This window comes from Ixodes scapularis, unplaced genomic scaffold (genome assembly GCF_016920785.2).
Source record: "Ixodes scapularis isolate PalLabHiFi unplaced genomic scaffold, ASM1692078v2 ptg004235l_1__unscaffolded, whole genome shotgun sequence".
NCBI lineage: Eukaryota > Metazoa > Arthropoda > Arachnida > Ixodida > Ixodidae > Ixodes > Ixodes scapularis.
The window spans coordinates 32,891-50,442 of NW_024610386.1; the positions used below are offsets into that span (position 1 = coordinate 32,891).

General features: G+C 49.1%; 1 protein-coding gene across 1 annotated transcript in view; it reads left to right on the top strand.

Moving 5' to 3' along the window:
- LOC121834707 (maternal protein tudor-like) overlaps positions 1 to 16,899 on the top strand; it is a gene marked incomplete at its 5' end in the record, with an annotated part of 47,283 nt that extends 30,384 nt beyond the window's left edge. The window contains 2 exon segments of the mRNA XM_042288441.1: positions 11,138 to 11,370; positions 13,753 to 16,899. Coding sequence (XP_042144375.1) covers positions 11,138 to 11,370; positions 13,753 to 16,428 — 2,909 coding nt within the window.
- Positions 16,900 to 17,552: the final 653 nt, after the last annotated feature.

The following is a 17,552-nucleotide window of genomic DNA, read 5'->3' on the forward strand; positions in this document are numbered from 1 at the left end:
GACTAAGTTTTGAAGGTGTTTGGCGAGTTGTATTCTCCAGGAGAGGGACTGGCGGTAGACAAGAGCCTCATGAAGTTTCGTGGTCGTCTGTCCGACATTCAATTCAATCTGTCGAAGCGCACGCGCTTTGGAATCAAATTTTACAAGCTGTGCGAGTCGTCAAGCAGATACTGCCTGAACTTTTCTATTTACACAGGCAAAAGTGAGAGGACCCCGGCAACAGCTGGAATGTTATGCAGCGAGGCAGTTGTAATCGACCTTGTGGGAGATCGTCCTGGAAATGGTCACACCATCTATACAGACAACTGGTAATCGTCCCCGCTACTCTTTCTTCACATCAAGGAAGCGGGGTCTAACGCTGTCGGGACAGTTCGGGTGCATCGAAAAAACATGCTGCAGGAGCTGAAAAAAATCAAGCTTCAAAAGGGTGACTGTCGCAGTCTCTTTTCCCGTGGACTGATGGCTGTGACATGGCAGGACAACAGGCCCGTAACCTTACTTTCAACCTCCCATGACGCAACAAACCTGACAGACGCAGGAAAACAAAGAAATGACAACCAGCCAATCCTCAAACCTCAGGTTGTGCTTGATTACAACAGAGGTATGGGAGGCGTCGACCGTGAGGATCAGCAGCTGCCTTTGTTTCCCATTATGCGGAGATATGCCAAAGGGTACAAAAAGATCTTCTTCTACGTCATGGATATAGCTGTCTACAACAGTTATACAGTAGACTCTCATTAATTCATTCAGGAAATCAGATTTTAGTTTGAATTACCAGAAGTTTGAATTATCAGAAATTCATCTAAATATGATATTAGACAACATTATGATTTTTTACATGGATAGCTACACACATACAAAACAGATTTTTGCCAGTTTCCTCTACATAGAATAATTATAAGCAAGTACAGGCGTAACACATTGGGGAAAGAACTGTGACGTTAAGTTTATTCATCCGGCAAAAAAGTTGTCGATTGTGGACTGTTTAGTCAGTACACGAGATCTCGAAACGAAATTTTCAATACCAGCCAACGCAAGTGGCTCTTTACGGAACTCTTCCTTTGCAGACAGAAACTTCCGGAGCTGAGCGATGTGCTCAAAGGCCTCTGCGGCTGTGACAGTTGGTAGTGGGTCATCCCTTTCTTCGTCGTCATCTTCACTCTCACTGCTGCACTGTGCTGGCATTACTTCCTTATGTCCTCTAATGAGTCATTACGACAAACACACTTCGTCGTCAAGACTAGCATATTCCGCCAGCTCGGCGTTTCACATTATGTGCTTCAAGGCCAGAAAGCATGATGCCAGTGAGCTGTTCCTCATCCTCGATGTCGTCTTGGTCATCATTGCTAGTCTTGAAGCACATAATGTGAACGCCGTTTTCCGCTAATGTGTGCCCGCTTGAGCCCCGTTGAGTGCGCTTCTTTCCAAGCACCGGTGCACTGCGGAGAAGCAACACGCGCGAAAACAAGCTCCGCAGGTATTGCTTCTCTGCGGTGCACCGGTGCTCGGAAAGAAGCGCACTCAACGGGGCCGCGAGAACAAAAAAGTGTGAATTAAGTGAAAACGCCGTTCGAATTAAGTGGCTTATAAATACATTAAAAACATAGTGGGACAACCAAAATTTTCAGATCTGTTTGAATTAACCAGAAGTTTGAAATATTCGAGTTTGAATTATTGCGAGCCTACTGTATACTTTGTGGAAAGACCACAGGCACGAAGTCTAGCTACACAGACTGGAAAGTCGACCTCGCCGAGCAGATCGTGGAAGAGACGGTGTTGCCCGGTTACAAGCGACGGGAAAAGCCATCAGTGATTGCCTCGTCGATGCGTCTAGAGGGATGCGAATGGGCGCATTTCACTCGCCACATCCCAGCCAACGCTCGAAACCAAACCCATCTAGGCGGTGCCATGTCTGCAAGGTCCAGGGCAAAAGATGTGAGCCGCTGGGAGTGCAAAAAATGTGAAGTCACTCTTCACATGCCCGTTTGCTTTAAGTTATTTCACACTCGAAAGTCTAATGAAGCTGGTATTGGTAGTTGCACTCTGCCAGCTCTTTATTTAAAGAAGCTGTTTGCACGATTCTAACGTGCCTCTAATTCTAACATGCTGGCAGATTTAGCTTTCAGATAACGAAAAATAAATTGCTGCCGATTCCATTGCACAAGTAAAATAATGAAGATTGACCACATACCTTATAGAACAGATTTTATGAAACGCACGCCCACACACAACGCACGCCAACACAAAAATAAATGCGGTGCACTAGTCCGACGATGGTTCTTCGCTGTCCATAAATCTAATTAATACTTGTTTTGGTCTAAAGCCTTTCAAGTGCCGCGCTTCCTGCGCATGATGAGTGCGCAACCGTCGCCTCTGGCAGGGTCGTCTTTCAAACAGCGCTTCCGGAGCTCGTCAGGTGGCTGGGATTGCGAGGCCACGCAGTGCTGCTCCGTTTTTATCTTTTTCCGCCAGCATGATGCCCTTTCGTTTAAGTAAAGCCTCTCAGTGGATATTTTTTCCCCCCATCTTAAAGACCGACACTAGTCCGTAGACGCCAGAGAATGTGCTTGATACAGAGATCAAAATGGCGATCGTAAACAAACAGTCACGATGTTGATGGGTCTAGCCATTTTACACCGAGCATCAAGTTACAGAATTTGCGAGCGTAGAATGCACAAACGAACGCAGTACGGAGAGTTGACTCAATACCACCTAGAAGACAAAGCCTGCGCGTTTCCTCCTCTGAACGTCATCACTAGTAGATCCCCTCAGCGTCCCCTAGGTAGCTCGGATGAGCACCATCGTCTGCGACATCGTCTGCCCTATCGCCTGCTTCATTGGTTTGTGTAACAGACAAAGAAACAGATCCTCACGCCTTGTTTCCGTTGCGATAGCATACAATGAAGTTAGACGTTCACGTGAAGCGTCAAATGCATGAGTGAAAATGCCTTACTGCTATGCGAAGGGCTGCAAAGCCCTGCGCTGGACGCTGACACTGGACGCCATTTTTGAGAGCTCGAGGTGGTTGCTTTGAAGCGTTCTTCCGCAGAACGAGCACGTGCGCTCGAAATGCACTTCTCAAAGCCAGGAGCACGTGCTAGCTTGCGCTCCTGGCCGAGGGAGTGTTCGCGTGCACGTTGCAAATAAACTAGAACCTCGCTATGATCTTGTGCTCAGCAGTCGTGCACACAGCTGTGGCCGCCAGTGAATACGACGCAGCCCCTACTCTCTTTAAGGGAACAGGGTAGGCCCTATTCTTCCCATGGGTTTCAGCCTATGTATGTGACCCTTTTTCTCAGGATCTGCTAGAGTTAGAGGATTCATGTTGGTATCATTGTATTTAGCTTTCTGTGTTCTCTTTACTGAACTAGATTTATTGTTATATATATTTTAGTTCTTTTTTGCGTTTGTTTTTACTGGACCCTTCTAATTTTAATGCCAAAATAGACAATAAACAGCTTGTCAAACAAAATTTCCTTGATTAATTTCCATAATTCTAGTTCAGTAGACTCCCCCTTGTGTTGTCTTGTCAGTGGAAAAAAATGATACTTCTAGTTTTTATGGTTTCAGAGAAAAAGGGTCAAACGTCGCAAAAAAATGATGTTTTGAGATAATCGACTTTGAAGTGAAAAAAGGCACTTTATAATAAACTTGCACTCTAGAAATGCATGCTGACGTATCCGTTCGGTAGCCACCATACAGGTTGTCACCTTTATAGTCAATATTTAGTTTCTTGTTTGCTGTCTTGCTTTTTGGGCCTCTTTTGTGACGAGCCGTGTAGCCCTGTCTGCCAAGTAAAGTCGTCGCCGGTCAACGTCCCGCAACCACTGCACCATGAATCATCCTGGTAAAACGCCAAGTAGAGGCTCGAAGTTGTCCGTTTTGATGTCTCTCTAATCAGTGAGTCCAACAGCACTTTTCACAGTTCAGAAAGTAGGTGCAGGTGACGCCAGCTCTTAGTGCTGCTTTTTTAACCAGCTGCAAGTCACCACCACACACTTTGCACACCCAGCTTTCGGCGACGGTACAGGACAGAAGGTCGTTGCCAATCAGTGCACAGTTGCAGTCAATAACACTTGCCTTGAGCTCTTCAAAGCGTGCTGCCGAGTGCGACAGCTTCGAAGAAGACGCACACATGGTAGCCGCTGCGTCAGGCATCAGAATGCGTTGCGGGGACTCGGCGGCATAAGAAATTGACCTATGCCGACTACTCTGGAAGCGATGCTTTTAAAATATCTTCTTCGTCTTCATCATTTTTAACATTCCAAACCTAGTGTTAAAGCAAACAATAAATTACCTTGCCCGTGGAAGCATGCCGAAGCAGAAACAAAATTATGCGCGTCGCGACTGACACCGGCAGTGTCTGAGGATTTATGGGGCTAAAAAAATAAAAGCTAGACAGCTTTTTGCTGTTGCTGGACGAGCAATAAACATTCCGCTAAACCTAGTGAAAATCTGGTTTTTTTTTACGGTTTTTTTACAACATAGGTAGGGTTCGGAGTTCTCGGTTTAAACCGATAAAAGTACGCCGAATTCATTTTCGGAAATTCGGTTTTAACCGAAAAAGGTCAGTTCTTAGGTTCGGCATTTTCAATTTAAACCGATAAAAGCACGTCAAATCCATTTGATAAAATTCTGTTTTATCCGAAAAAGTTCACTTTAACCTTCGAGTCGTACCGCAGAGCCGTGGCGAAAAAGTTGAACGACACTGTCTATCGAAACCTGTCCGTATCATGAGATACACGGATGCCATCAGGACGTTTTGGTTTAATGTGTGCATCATCGATCGGAACGTCAAGTCCGAAATTCCCCATGACTTCGCCATGTACTCGTTGTAAGGAAGATTGACTTGATTCAAGCTCTGCATGTTGTGTTGTGCTTCAAGACGTCGCACCATGTCTCTTTTGGCGGTCAGTGCCAGTCCCAATTGGTTGATTGGCCGATTTTGGCTCAGGCAGCGCTTCATCTCCTCAGCCTGCCAGTGTCCAGTGCTAGCGTTGAGAGGGCATTCTCTAAGCTCAGGGCCATATTAACAGGAAAGAAAGAGTGTGGATCAAGGAGGAGAACCCGGGAAAGTGCATGTGTGTGTACTATAATAAGATCACGTCATCCTGATATACAAAAGGTGAAGTTCCATGTTTTTTTGGGGGCATAGGCTTCATATCTCACTTGTTTGTACTTCTGTGTTTTTTTCTTGATTCCTTTACAGTTGCACACATTTGCCAAATAAAGTGACCATTTTTTTTTTTCAATATACCTGTGCCGTTATTTTTTGAGTGATCACAAATATCAGAGGTAAAAGGATCATCTAATCCGGAGTCCGTTGGTGTTTATTTTATAATCACCGAAAAAAGCCGATAAACTTTTGTGCGAATAAATATACGCCGAAAAAAACCCGAAAAATGAATTTTAAAATAAACACCGAAAAAAGTACGCCGAATTTTGAAAAAATAGAAACCGAAAACGCGGAACCCTAAACATAGGAGAGATACAGATCGTGCATAGGTGTAAAAGGGGGCGTGGTCGGTCACCACCTAGGTTTTGGAAAAGGTCATTTTTCCTGTAGATAAATCGCGCACGCTCAAATTACACAGTGAGCATTGTTCAGGAAAGACTGGGAAATCCAAATCCCTAAAAAACAAAAAGTCAAATTTTTTCAAAATTTTGCCCTACCCTGTTCCCTTAAGCTTCGGGGTGTTTGCCACTTGGGACGGGTCGGGGATCTACTAACGAAACGTCGTGCGGAGGCCTTGGTTGACTTCCTCCTTCTCCTCCTCCTGCGATCCGGGAGGGCATTTTTGCTTTTGTAGTTGTTTTCCAGGCAGCCGTGGAAATGACCTTGAGCGTCTCGCAGAGCGCCACGCTCAAAATAAAGCTCTTTTTATCAACATTGTAAAACACGAGACGTCTCGGGTTTTACAATGTTGAAAGTTCACCAGCTCGCTTGCATCTTCTCTGTAATTTCTACTCTTTTTATCCCTTTTTTTTTTTTTTTTTTTCGAAAGCGGATTTGAAATGTTTGTTGTAAACAGTATGATGTTTTGAAAAACGGTTGTTTTATCTGGACCAATTTTAATGGGTAGGGCTTTGAATTAGTATATTTTCTGAAAGCTGGTCGTTATAACCAATAGGTCTTTATTTGTGGGATCGTTATAAGTGGGTTTGACTGTAATTGTTTTGATAGTGTATACTCTGCCTTCCGTAATTTGTTTTTATATAGGGTTCCCTTCTTTTAACATGACGGAACAGGGACAATTCTTCTGTTGCGACTGGGGTGGCGTATAACCTTTTTCGATAAATTAATTGAAATAATTTGAAGTAATATACTTGATTTGCCTTTAAGATCTTGTATTTATCAAAAAGTGGTTCCGTCCGAAGTTCTCTTATTCTCCCCCCCTAGTTTTCGAATATACGTAGAACCTTTTTTTGTAGGATTAGTAATTTATAGTAATTGGATGCTGGAGTTTGCCCCATATAAGAATCCCTTAACACATTTTGGCAAAATATAAGGAGTAATACAATGTTTGTAGTAACCACCTTGGGGTGCTTAGTTTCATGCCCCATGACATCGTAGGAGTGTCGTGCCGTTGCCTGCTGCGGTCTTAACGGCGGCGCGGCAGCAGAATTGGAAGTAGCGGACGCCCGTTCTGCCGCCGTCACTCTGCGGCTTGGTGGCCCACGGAAGCTCTTTCGGCAGCCGGGAGTCAGCATGCGTCGGCTCATGCTTTTTGTTGAAACTCCCGAGTCCGACCTCCTGGGTTGCGACGTTTGACGGCACGACACACCGGGCCTGTGATGTTGTTGGTGATGGAAGTGCCACGCTGTTGCACCTATTTTCGCTACAAACAAGAGCCTGCTACGTCTTGCGTCAAGGCACCGTTTTTGCTAAGACACCTGCATGAGGTGGGCTTAAATAAAGCAAAACAATTTAAGGGGGGACGCGGGTCCTAAAAATGCAAAAAATCGCGAAAAAGTTCATTTTTCAGAAATCCTGTATTTGGGTGCCTTACATATCCAAGCACCTCTCTTCAAAATATTATAGCGTCATTCAAACTCAAAGTATAAAAAAAACGATAATTACGTCGCGCGGAACGCGCTAAAAATCTTCCCGAAAGAGGAAACTGATGTCAAAACGCGTGCCCTCCGCGCGCCGCCGGTGCGCACGCATTTGCGGCCATTTTGGTCTTGTTCGAAAGCTTGCTTCTTTGTCTACATTTTTGGCGCCATTAAAAATGGCGTCTGCCCGGGGAAAGCACAGAATACCGCGTTTCCCCAGAGAAAGAAACCGAGCTACCGATTGGCTAAGAAGCACGGGCCGCAGCGAGCGCTGTCGCTATTGGCCGAAGCGCATGCCTCCTCTCCTGAAATATGTCATTCTCCTCCCTCCTCTCCTTCCTCGCGGCGCGGAAGCAGTCGAGAGCAGCCGATATCGTTGTTTGTCGTCTGCTAGCGGTTGCGTTTTGAAACTTCAAGCACGTTATTTTTTGGCGTTCGCCTGCTTTGTTTAGCTCGACGTCTTTAGGAGACATCGGTAGTGATCGCGATGCCTAGCGTGAAGCTTTCAACGCAGCGTGCGTACGGCAAACGGAAGCGTCGGGCGTAGAACAAGGACTTCGCTCGCATCGCCAGTTGCGTTGCTTGCGGCGGACATGCGGCAAGGTGTCAGGAGATGCATCGTCTTCCGAGGTGCCCGCCCCTGATGTGAGCAACGAAGAAGACGACGGCTCTGACCCTGGTGCGTCACGACTCGACTCGCATTTCTACACGGCAAGCGAAACTGCTCAACGTGCGGCGGGGGCTGACGAGATGAAGGAGGATTTGACCGCGAAGAAGTCTGCCACACAACGGAAGTTTGACCTCCTCAATGTCTCTGTCGAGGATAAAGAGACAGATTTCGGCACGCAATTCGTGATCGTGGATTTGAACGGGCTGAACGTGTTCTTCGCGACCGCCAAATGTGAGCAGTGCGGAATGGCCGCGCCCATTCACAAGCCGGTGCTTTGAAAACGTCCCCACGTCCCCTAAAAAAGCCCTTCTGAGGGCTAACCAATTGTTGCATATGGGTCTGCTTTCCCTACCCGTGTCTCTCCCTTAGTATGAAGTCCAAACCAAAGGCATTCCACCCATCTAAAGCTTCAATGTTGTTAGTTATGCATACCCAAATTTCAAAGTCGATTTTCTCAGCTTCGTTTTTTTCAGCTTCTTCTCCGGCCAGGAAGGCTTTTTGATTCACTTGCGCTCAACCGATTTTCATAAACTTGGTACCATATTCTTTGGAATGAACTAGACTGCAAGCTAAAGCTATTTTTATTATGATATTTTGTGGTATATAAAACTGGCATTTCATTATTAGACATTGTTATAGCCCCTATTGTATGTCTTCTATTCACTTTAATTCTTTTACGTGTTTATATGGTGCTAAAGAAATAAAAATAGCTTTAGCTTGTATGGCATTTCTTTAGGAAGCAATTAATACCTTTTTTTCTTTAAAATTTTAAGAAGAAGGTTATTAAAACTTTTCTTTAAATTAGCTAATTAATATTTTATTTTGTTGATAACTTTTGACAAAGAAGAGATATCTGAAATCTGATTGCAGTTATGAAATCAGCACAATAAACTACATGCCTGCACACAAAATCATCGAGATAGACCAATAAACAAAAAATAGTTTTTAGGAACCCACTTCCTCCCTTAAATCTTTTATTATCGGTTGATCTTAGTACGAGAATGAAGTAGGAGGAGACGAAAACGACGCAAATGTCTGTTTTACAGCATCTACCCACTGTATAGTTTGTTTCATCCGAGGTCAGAGCACAGTTGCAAGCTCAAACATATACTGTCGTAAATATACATGCTAAAAGTGCATGTCTAGGGGCATTCTCTGCACTCGGTTGGTTTAGCCGATGAATGCCACCATGTTGTGCTTTTGATGCTGTTCGATTTGTCCCTTTGGCTCGTTGCGTGGCCTGCACTTCGACTTGAGATAAAACAAAGTATAGAGATCACCTGTAAACCTCGCTGGCCCCGTCATCTCCTGAATTTCCAGATAATGTGGGCGATGTCAAAAGCTGAGAGTCGCAAGAAATATTTGGAAACATAGGGTATCGCTAAACCTTTGTGATGCAGTTAGGCAACGCAGTTGCCTAGCAATCTGCCACAAAATGTTCGTGTCTCTTCCGACACGAGTTCCTTGTTTACCTCGCAAAAAATGTTTGGCATGGCAACCCTGAAAAATCTCTTGTTGAATGTATTGGCGAATGGGACTGCCTATAGTCCATTGCAACTCAAGAAGGTAAGGCGAGGGAAAGGAAGCCCGGGAGGAGAAAGCAGACGGAATGCTGGAGCGGAGAGAAGGAAAAATCCTCCTCTCTTTAGCTTAGAGGCTTAGAGCGTAGCCAGCGCTTAGTCGTGTGTTCCTTGTGTTTGTGTCAGCTTAGAAGTTGCCACTGCAAAAACACGCCGCGTTTACATGATGCTGGATTCAAAAGAAAAGTGATATTGTGTGCAGAGAGCGATGGAAATCGGGCCACATCATGTGCGTTTAGTGTTCCAGAAACTTGCGTGCGGGACTTGCGCAAGCAGAAAGAAAGGATTTTGACCAGCAAGTCGGTGCGGAAGGGATTCAGTGGACCGAAGAAGGGCCGATTCCTCGAAATAGAAGACCAGCTTGCAGAATATGTATAACAGCAGCGAGCGGCAGAGAGACCCGTGACGACAGCTGCTCAAAATTCGGGCGATGCAGTTAGCGTTACAACAAAGGCTAACATGGAGAGACTTTAAAGCCAGCAGGAGCTGGGTGACGAACTTCATGAAAAGAAAAGGCTTTTCACTTTGACGACGGACAGGCATATGCCAGAAATTGCCTGTGGAGTTTGAAGAAAAGCTGCACGCTTTTCAGCGGTACGTTTTGAGTTTGCGCCGCGAGAACCACTAGCAGCTCGGGCAAATCGGAAATGCCGACCACACGCCACTATACTTCGATATGCCTGCCACCCCAACCATGGAAAAGAAGAGAGCAAAGGAAGTTTGCTATGCTTTGCTGGACTGCTATGCTTTGCTCGACTGCGGACGGGCACAAACTGCCTCCCTATCTTATCTTCAAACGCAAGATGCTTCCAAAAGGAGTTCTGTTCCCTAGCGGAATGATCGTGCAGGCAAATGAGAAGGGGTGGATGACCACGGACTTGGTTGCAGATTGGATTGACCACATGTGGCGGAGGAGACCCAGAGCAAGCTTAGGCCTGCGCGCGATGCTTGTTCTAGACGCGTTCAGGTGCCACCTCGGCGAGCACATCAAGAACAAGCTTAGCGCATGCCACACCGACCTTGTCGTGATTCCCGGCTGCATGACATCGCAGTTGCAGTCGCTGGATGTTTCTCTTAACAGGCCGGTGAAAGACTGGATTCGGGCGCACTACACTGAGTGGCTTGTTGATGGCTGCCACAAATTCACGCCCAGCAATAGGATAAAGCGTGCCTCGCTGCAGGACTTCACCGGATGGCCGAAAGATGTGTGGTGCACGAGCCTGTCTGCCTTTGGTTATCAAGGCCTTCAAGAAGTGCGGAATTTCTAACGCTATGGACGGCACCGAAGATGAAATGCTTTGGACCGTTGTCAGCGACAAGGAGTCGTCCGACAGCGATGACGGGTGATGCATACCGCCCTACGGGCGCTGCCCTGGACTGGCGTTGTGACGACGACCTTGCCGACGAGAAACAGCGCCGTTCATTTCATCGCAAGATTGAAGCATTTGAAATAAACCTTCGTTGTTCCAAGTAAGAAAAAGTTTCATTTCTGAATCCGACCTACAAAATCTGGTGCGCGTAACAACCAAAGTCATCGCAAGGTTTTTTTTTTTTTGTTTTCAAAAAATGGTGCACGTTACAATCGAGGGCGTATTAGATTCGAGTAAATACGGTAAGTGACTGTAATTCTAAAAGGCATATCAACCTGCCTTGTCCTCACGGCTGGCAGTCTGTTAAAATAAATCAATAAATAAAGTACAGTTTCACGGCCACTGTTCATTTGTCAAAAAAGAAACTGCTTTTTCAGCCACTGGACGGCACTGAATTTTGAAAATGGTCTACTTAAGTGACTCTCTGAAAGCGTCCGTCCCCCTCGCTGCCGCCGCTGCAGGTCAGAGCGGCCACGTGATCCTGCCCTGCTACCCGCCGCTGTCCAAGATCTCCGGCAAGATGGCAGTGTACGTGATGCATGTGGATGACTTGTGCTGCTTCTACGCCATGCGCATGGATCAGGAGCAGGCCCTGGACGAGCTGTCCGCACGCCTGCAGGAGCGCTACGCCACGGGCCAGGACCCCAGGGTCCAGCTGGTGCCTAAGCTTCCTTGCGTCGCCCTCTACTCGCAGGTGAGTGGCTCATTTCGGGGCACGGGCTCTGCCATAAAGTTCCCACTTTGAACTGGAGCCACTGTCTGCCTCTTTGTTTGTTTGGCAACAAATGCAGTGGCACCACTATCAACTAACCTTGACACACTTTTTTTTTTTTTTTAGACGGGGTTGGTTTTTTGTATTCTCAGGATGTGGGTTTGAATACCGCCAAGGTGCTGCAATCTGACAGGCTCAATATTGAGAAGGCGCTATGTAACCAAGATTTCTGTTGCGCGTCAAAAGGATCTGCGGGTGGTCGAAATTAGTCCCAAATTAGACTTCCTTCGCGCATCATTCTTTCACGACAACAGCAAATTACATTGGACGGTGCTACAGACGATAATTTTAAAAAGGCTGTGCAAAGATCCGAAAGAAACTCACCGTTTAGTTAAAATCTGGAAGGTGTGTAAGAGCTATTTTCATGCCGGTGCCTCTACGAGGTGTTTCCGACGTAATGAAAAGGACAGGTAAGTGTTTCAGTTGTCCCGCCTCCAGCGCGAGCTTTTTACCGTTTGCAACGCTCCAGCACCTCGGGAACCTTTTGTCCTCTTGTTTTCAGTCTGTCGTTATTATAGAAACACGTGTTTGTGTGCCTGCAGCTTGTGGGCGCAGTCATTTCGGTGGAGCCTTTCCTGACTCCGTCTGCGACAGTTTCGGTGCAGAAATGCAATTTGGCTAGCATAGACGATCACGGCGTCGGCATGCTTTCTTTAGGTCGGGAGACACCACCTGCACATTTAGAACATGTGCCAGAAGTGAACCAGCGCCGGCGTCTGCCAGATTTTATGACGGGAGGATGTTGAGCGAAAACGAGGCCTGTAGACCATTTCCAAAAGCTCCTTTCGCAAGCTGCCGTTTTTGTCCACTTGGCCGTGGGCAGAGGTCGGCATTTTAGGTCGCCCTCCCTCACCCTCACCCTCACAGCCACACTCACCTAAGCCCCTCACTCACCCTCACCCTCACAGCTACACTCACCTTGAGCCCCTCACTCACCCTCACAGTCACACTCACCTTCAGCCCTTCACTCACCCTCACTGAACCTCACGGCCCTCACGCCCCTCACCGCCCTCACAGCCCTCACGCCCTCACTCACTCATGGGCCTCACGAAACTCACCGCCCTCACGCCACTCACCGCCCTCACGGCCCTCACCGCCCTCCACGGCCCTCACGGCCCTCACCGCCCTCACGGCCCTCAGGCCACTCACCGCCCTCACGGCCCTCACCGCCCTCACGGCCCTCACCGCCCTCACGGCCCTCATGCCACTCACCGCCCTCACGGCCCTCACGCCACTCACCGCCCTCGAGCCACTCACCGCCCATTAACAATACTAATGCACCTTTCTGAAACAGTTTATTTAAAAAAAACGATCGATTTCAAACCAGAACCGTCTTTCGGTGTCGTCATCACCGGCACGAAGTATCACGTGAAAATTTTGCGTCCCTGATTGGATGCAGCCGCTTCAAACGTATTCGAATTGCTCCGAGTTGCTTGCTTATTTCGAGCCGGACCCGATCTCAGCAATTCGTGTCGATCTAGGGAAAGCTAGAGAACAACCCGTCATTAACACCAAAATTGCTGAGAAAGATGCTCGATCTGAAGGGGGCCTCACGCACTCACCGCCCTCACGGCCCTCGCACCACCTCATGCACTCACCGCCCTCACGGCCCTCACGCCTCTCATGCCACTCACTGCTCTCACGCACTCATGGCCCTCATACCCCTCACGCACTCACCACCCTCACACCACTCACGCGCTCATGGCCCTCACGCCACTCACCGCCCTCACGCCCCTCACGCACTCATGGCCCTCATACCCCTCACCGCCCTCATGGCCCTCGCGGCCCTCACGGCCCTCATGGCCCTCACTGCCCTCACCGCCCTCACCGCCCTCACCGCCCTCACCGCCCTCACAGCCCTCACAGCCCTCACAGCCCTCACCGCCCTCACCGCCATCACAGCCCTCACGGCCCTCACTCACCCTCACACTCATGAATTTTCCTGGTTCAGAAACTCACTCACCCTCACGTCACCTGTGAGGATGAGGGTGAGTGAGGGTGAGTGAGGGCCCTCATGAGTGAGGTTTGCCGAGGTATGGCCGTGGGACATGTTCAAGCTCTGCAAAATACGAGGTGCTGTGCTTCCGTCGACGGCCCAGAACTCTGCATTCTTCGCGGCAGCGACGAGCACCAGACTGGTGTATATTGGGGCTATGCTGCGGCAAAGGATGGTTAAATGCGTTTGTTGTTTGGCTTCTTCATTGAAGTCCGGTTCTCTCAAGCGAGGTTTTTTCGTGGTCACGGATTCCCACGTACTGTGTTAACGTGCCTTCAGTTTGTTCACTGTCGTCATCTGCTTTACAGGACAACCTTTGGTATCGCGCCAAGGTGCTGAACGACTCGCGCGTCCAGTTCGTGGACTACGGCAACGCCGACGAGGTGGAGGAAGTGCGCGAGATTGGCCCCGAGTTCCTGGACGTGCCCCCGTTCTGCTACAAGTGCAAGCTGGACGGCGGCCGAGAGATCGGCACGAACCCGGCGGCTGTCAAGGAGTTCCAAGAGCTCGTCCTCGACGCGGAGCTTGAACTCGAAGTCGTCACGTGGGGTCCTGAAGTGACGGTCCGGATGTCCAAGGGAGGCCAGGACGTGGGTGCGCTTGTGAAGGCCAAGCTCGCGGGAAGCGAGGATGCCGCCGAAGACACACCTTCGGAAGACGCCGCCCTTTGCGTGTTGCCTGCCGCAAAGGTTGTGGAAGGCTACGTCAGCCATGTGGACCGGCTCGACTCGTTCTACGTGATCACGACAGAGCGGGACGACACGCTCACGGAGTTGTCGGAGAGCCTGCAGGAGAGGCTGGGTGCAGGCGAGGCAGCCCCGCTGGAGGGCCCCGCCCCCGGGCACCTGTGCGCGGCGCTCTACGCGGCGGACGAGCGGTGGTATCGCGCCCGAATCGAGGGGATCGGCGAGGAGGGGACGCTGAGCGCGCGGTTCATTGACTACGGCAATGCGGAGACGGTGGACTCTGTGGTTGCGCTCACAGACGCGGAGGCGGCGCCGGAGCCATTCTGCTTTGAGTGTCGGCTGAGCGGCGTCTCCGCATTGGACGGGGACCTCCTGGACAAATTCAAGGAGGCGACTGAGGATGCGACGCTACGGGTGGAGGTGCTGGAGGAGGGCCCGCCAGCGACGGTGAGGCTTGTCGACGCGGACGGCAACGACATTGCAGAGCTGCTGGGGGTGAAAGTGCCAGAGGAGCCCGCCGTAGTCGAGAAGTCTGAAGGGGCGGAGTCAATCGGACAGGCGGACGCACCGAAGAAAACATACGGCTCCATTTCGGTTCCGCTGAACCAGAAACTTCACGTCGAGATCTGTCACTCCGAGGGTCCCACCGATTTCTATGTCCAGCTGAAGGACCGTCGCACCGAGCTGGAGTTCGTCGCGACCACCCTACAGGGTGTGTCCGGCGACGGGAAGGTCTTTGAGGCGAGCGAAGGTGCGCCTTGCGTCGCGCATTACGACGACGGGGTTTACTGTCGGGCAACCGTGACAAGCGTGGACGCTGCGGGAGCGCGGGTCTTCTACGTCGACTATGGCAACTCCGAGTCCGTAGAGCTCAAGGAAATCCTCTCGCCGGTGGAGGCATTGTTCGAGGTTCCGGCGCTTGCAATACGCTGCACGTTGAATATCGTGGAGGCGGACTGCGTCATGGAGGCGACGGAGAAGTTTCAGGCGCTGGTGGACGACGAGTCACGTGTGCTGCTCGCCGAGTTCCTCGGGGAACGTGACGGTCGGCACGTGGTCCGCTTGCTTGACATGGGCATCGACGTCCTCGGCAATCGTGCCACCGGCGACTCCACCCTGGAAGTGACCGCCGAAGAGAGCCCAGTCGTGAAGGAGCCCACAAAGAACTTGGAGACCTCCTCACCTAGCGACGACGCCTCACGTCTGAGCGAGACGGAAGAGCTGCCTAGCAGTATTCGAGAGGACGGCGAAGAGGCAGAGTCTATGGAGAATTTTGAGACTTCGACTCCGAAGGACGTTGCCCCGCCGTTGAGCAAGCCCGAAGAACTGCTGAGCAGCATCGAAGTTGAAGATGTAGAGGCTGATGTCGTTCCGCTGCCGGAAGCACCCGAGGACTCGAAGGATGAGGGAGTGGAGTCTGATGGTGAGGTAGCCGCAGACGAACCGCAAGTTCTGGTGGCCACTGCTGAAGAGCTGGATGGATCTTGTGCGGCAGAAACTGATCTGAAGACAGTTCCAGAACCGGAGACTGACACATGTGTAGGCACGGACACAGATGCGTCTGCGGAACCGAATGTACATGCAGCTGCAGAACCGGTCGCTTGTGTGGTGGCAAGGGAAAAGGGCATGGTGGATCTTCCGAACGTCGAGGACGAACAGTTGGAGTCCGAATCTTCTGCCACAGCAGACGAAGCGGTGAAGGACCAGAAGCCAACGGAACACGAGGTCACCGAGAATTCTCAAGAACAGTTGGAGTCCGAATCTTCTGCCGCAGCAGACGAGGCGGTGAAGGACCAGAAGCCAACAGAAGACAAGGCCACCGAGAATTCTCAAGAAGACGTCCAAACAGCCGAAATTAAGGAACAGGGAGAGTTGGAAAAGGTGCTGGACGAACCACAAGTTGAAGTCGTTGCCAAAGAAGCTGAAGTAGACATCAAGCCCCCAAAAGAACCAGCGGACGACACCGAGGACGCAAGTCCAGAGGTGTCTGCGGTCAAACAGAACGACGCAAGGATTCCTGAGGTTTCCGGAGACGAAGCAGATGGTGCGGAAGACAAGGAAGAGGCCGCCGAAGTGCGGGAGGTCGTCGACAAAGTTTGTGCCGCAGGCGCAGACACACCGGCAGCTGAGGTCGGAGGCTCGGGTGATACGCCAACCACCAACGGTGCCGTGGGCAGACTGACACCGTCACCACCACCGAGTACCACACACCGCAAGAAGAGCCTGGACGACTGTATTGTCCCAGGTGTCTGCACCAACGCCGAACTTGTGGAAGCACCCAGCGCGAGCGGCCAATGAGAGCCTGCATCTCTGCTCCAGCTGTGACTTGATTGGCTCGGGGAGTGGGAAGGACGTGGCGGAATGGTGTTTGGCGCGGTTCTGTAGTTACTCCTGGAAGTGCCTTGTGGTAACGTGCAACGCTTTCTATCGTTTGTTGTTTTATGTGTTCTGTTGCCTAATTTTTGTTTTGTTTTTCTTCAATTTTTTTTTCTTCATTGATGATTCTTATATTCTTTATGCCTGTGGTAATTTTTATTGCTGTGGCTAGTGCTCCGACTTAAAGTGATAATGGAGTTGCCTGTTTTTTGTATGTCTGTGTTCAATATTCTATATACTTTCACAGGTTCATTTTGGAAGCCATACCGCAGAACGTCTGGGTCTTATAACTAGGCTGTTATTCAATTTTGTACCTGGTGTCGAATAAATGATACTATGTTGGTTGCAAGAATAAAATGTATTTTCTCAGTGTGTACCACTGAACTTAGGTCAGAGTTTGGTTTGTTGTGTTGCTATCTAGTGGAATACACAAATTTTTATTTGTGAGGCAGACTCTCTTTTTTTAAAGACTCTGCAAATAAATGATTTTACTGGGACAGTGTTATTGACCATGGCAGACATTAGGTAGAGTGATGGCAAATTAATTCTCTAAAATCCCTTGCATGTACTCCTCTGCTCACGCATTCGATTTTGCACGGGGCATGGAGCAAAAGGGGAGCGCGGACTATCTCCAACTTTGCTTTCGGGAAAAGTGTTTGTGGGGTAAAAAATGCTCAAACAAATATAATGGCAATAATTCCTCCTTCGTGTTTATTTGATGGGATGTGGAACTTAATATCAGTTATATATAGAGTGGATATTTCGAAACATTTGTTGGGTGAAGGATGGCAATTTCAAGGCAAAGTATAACCAACTATCCTCACTGAAATACACAGTTCAAACTAAAGCAACGTAATGAAACGAACACATGGTGATAATAATATATATAAAACAATGTCAGTAAAGTAATATTAAAACAATTTCACTGCAAGCAACTGGTGGTGCTGTGCTCACGCACATCTTGAGTACTGATCAGAATCAGTTGCTTAGTTGCCACTCAGGAATTGAAATGATTCTGGAATCATTCCGCACTTTCGCGATCCTGG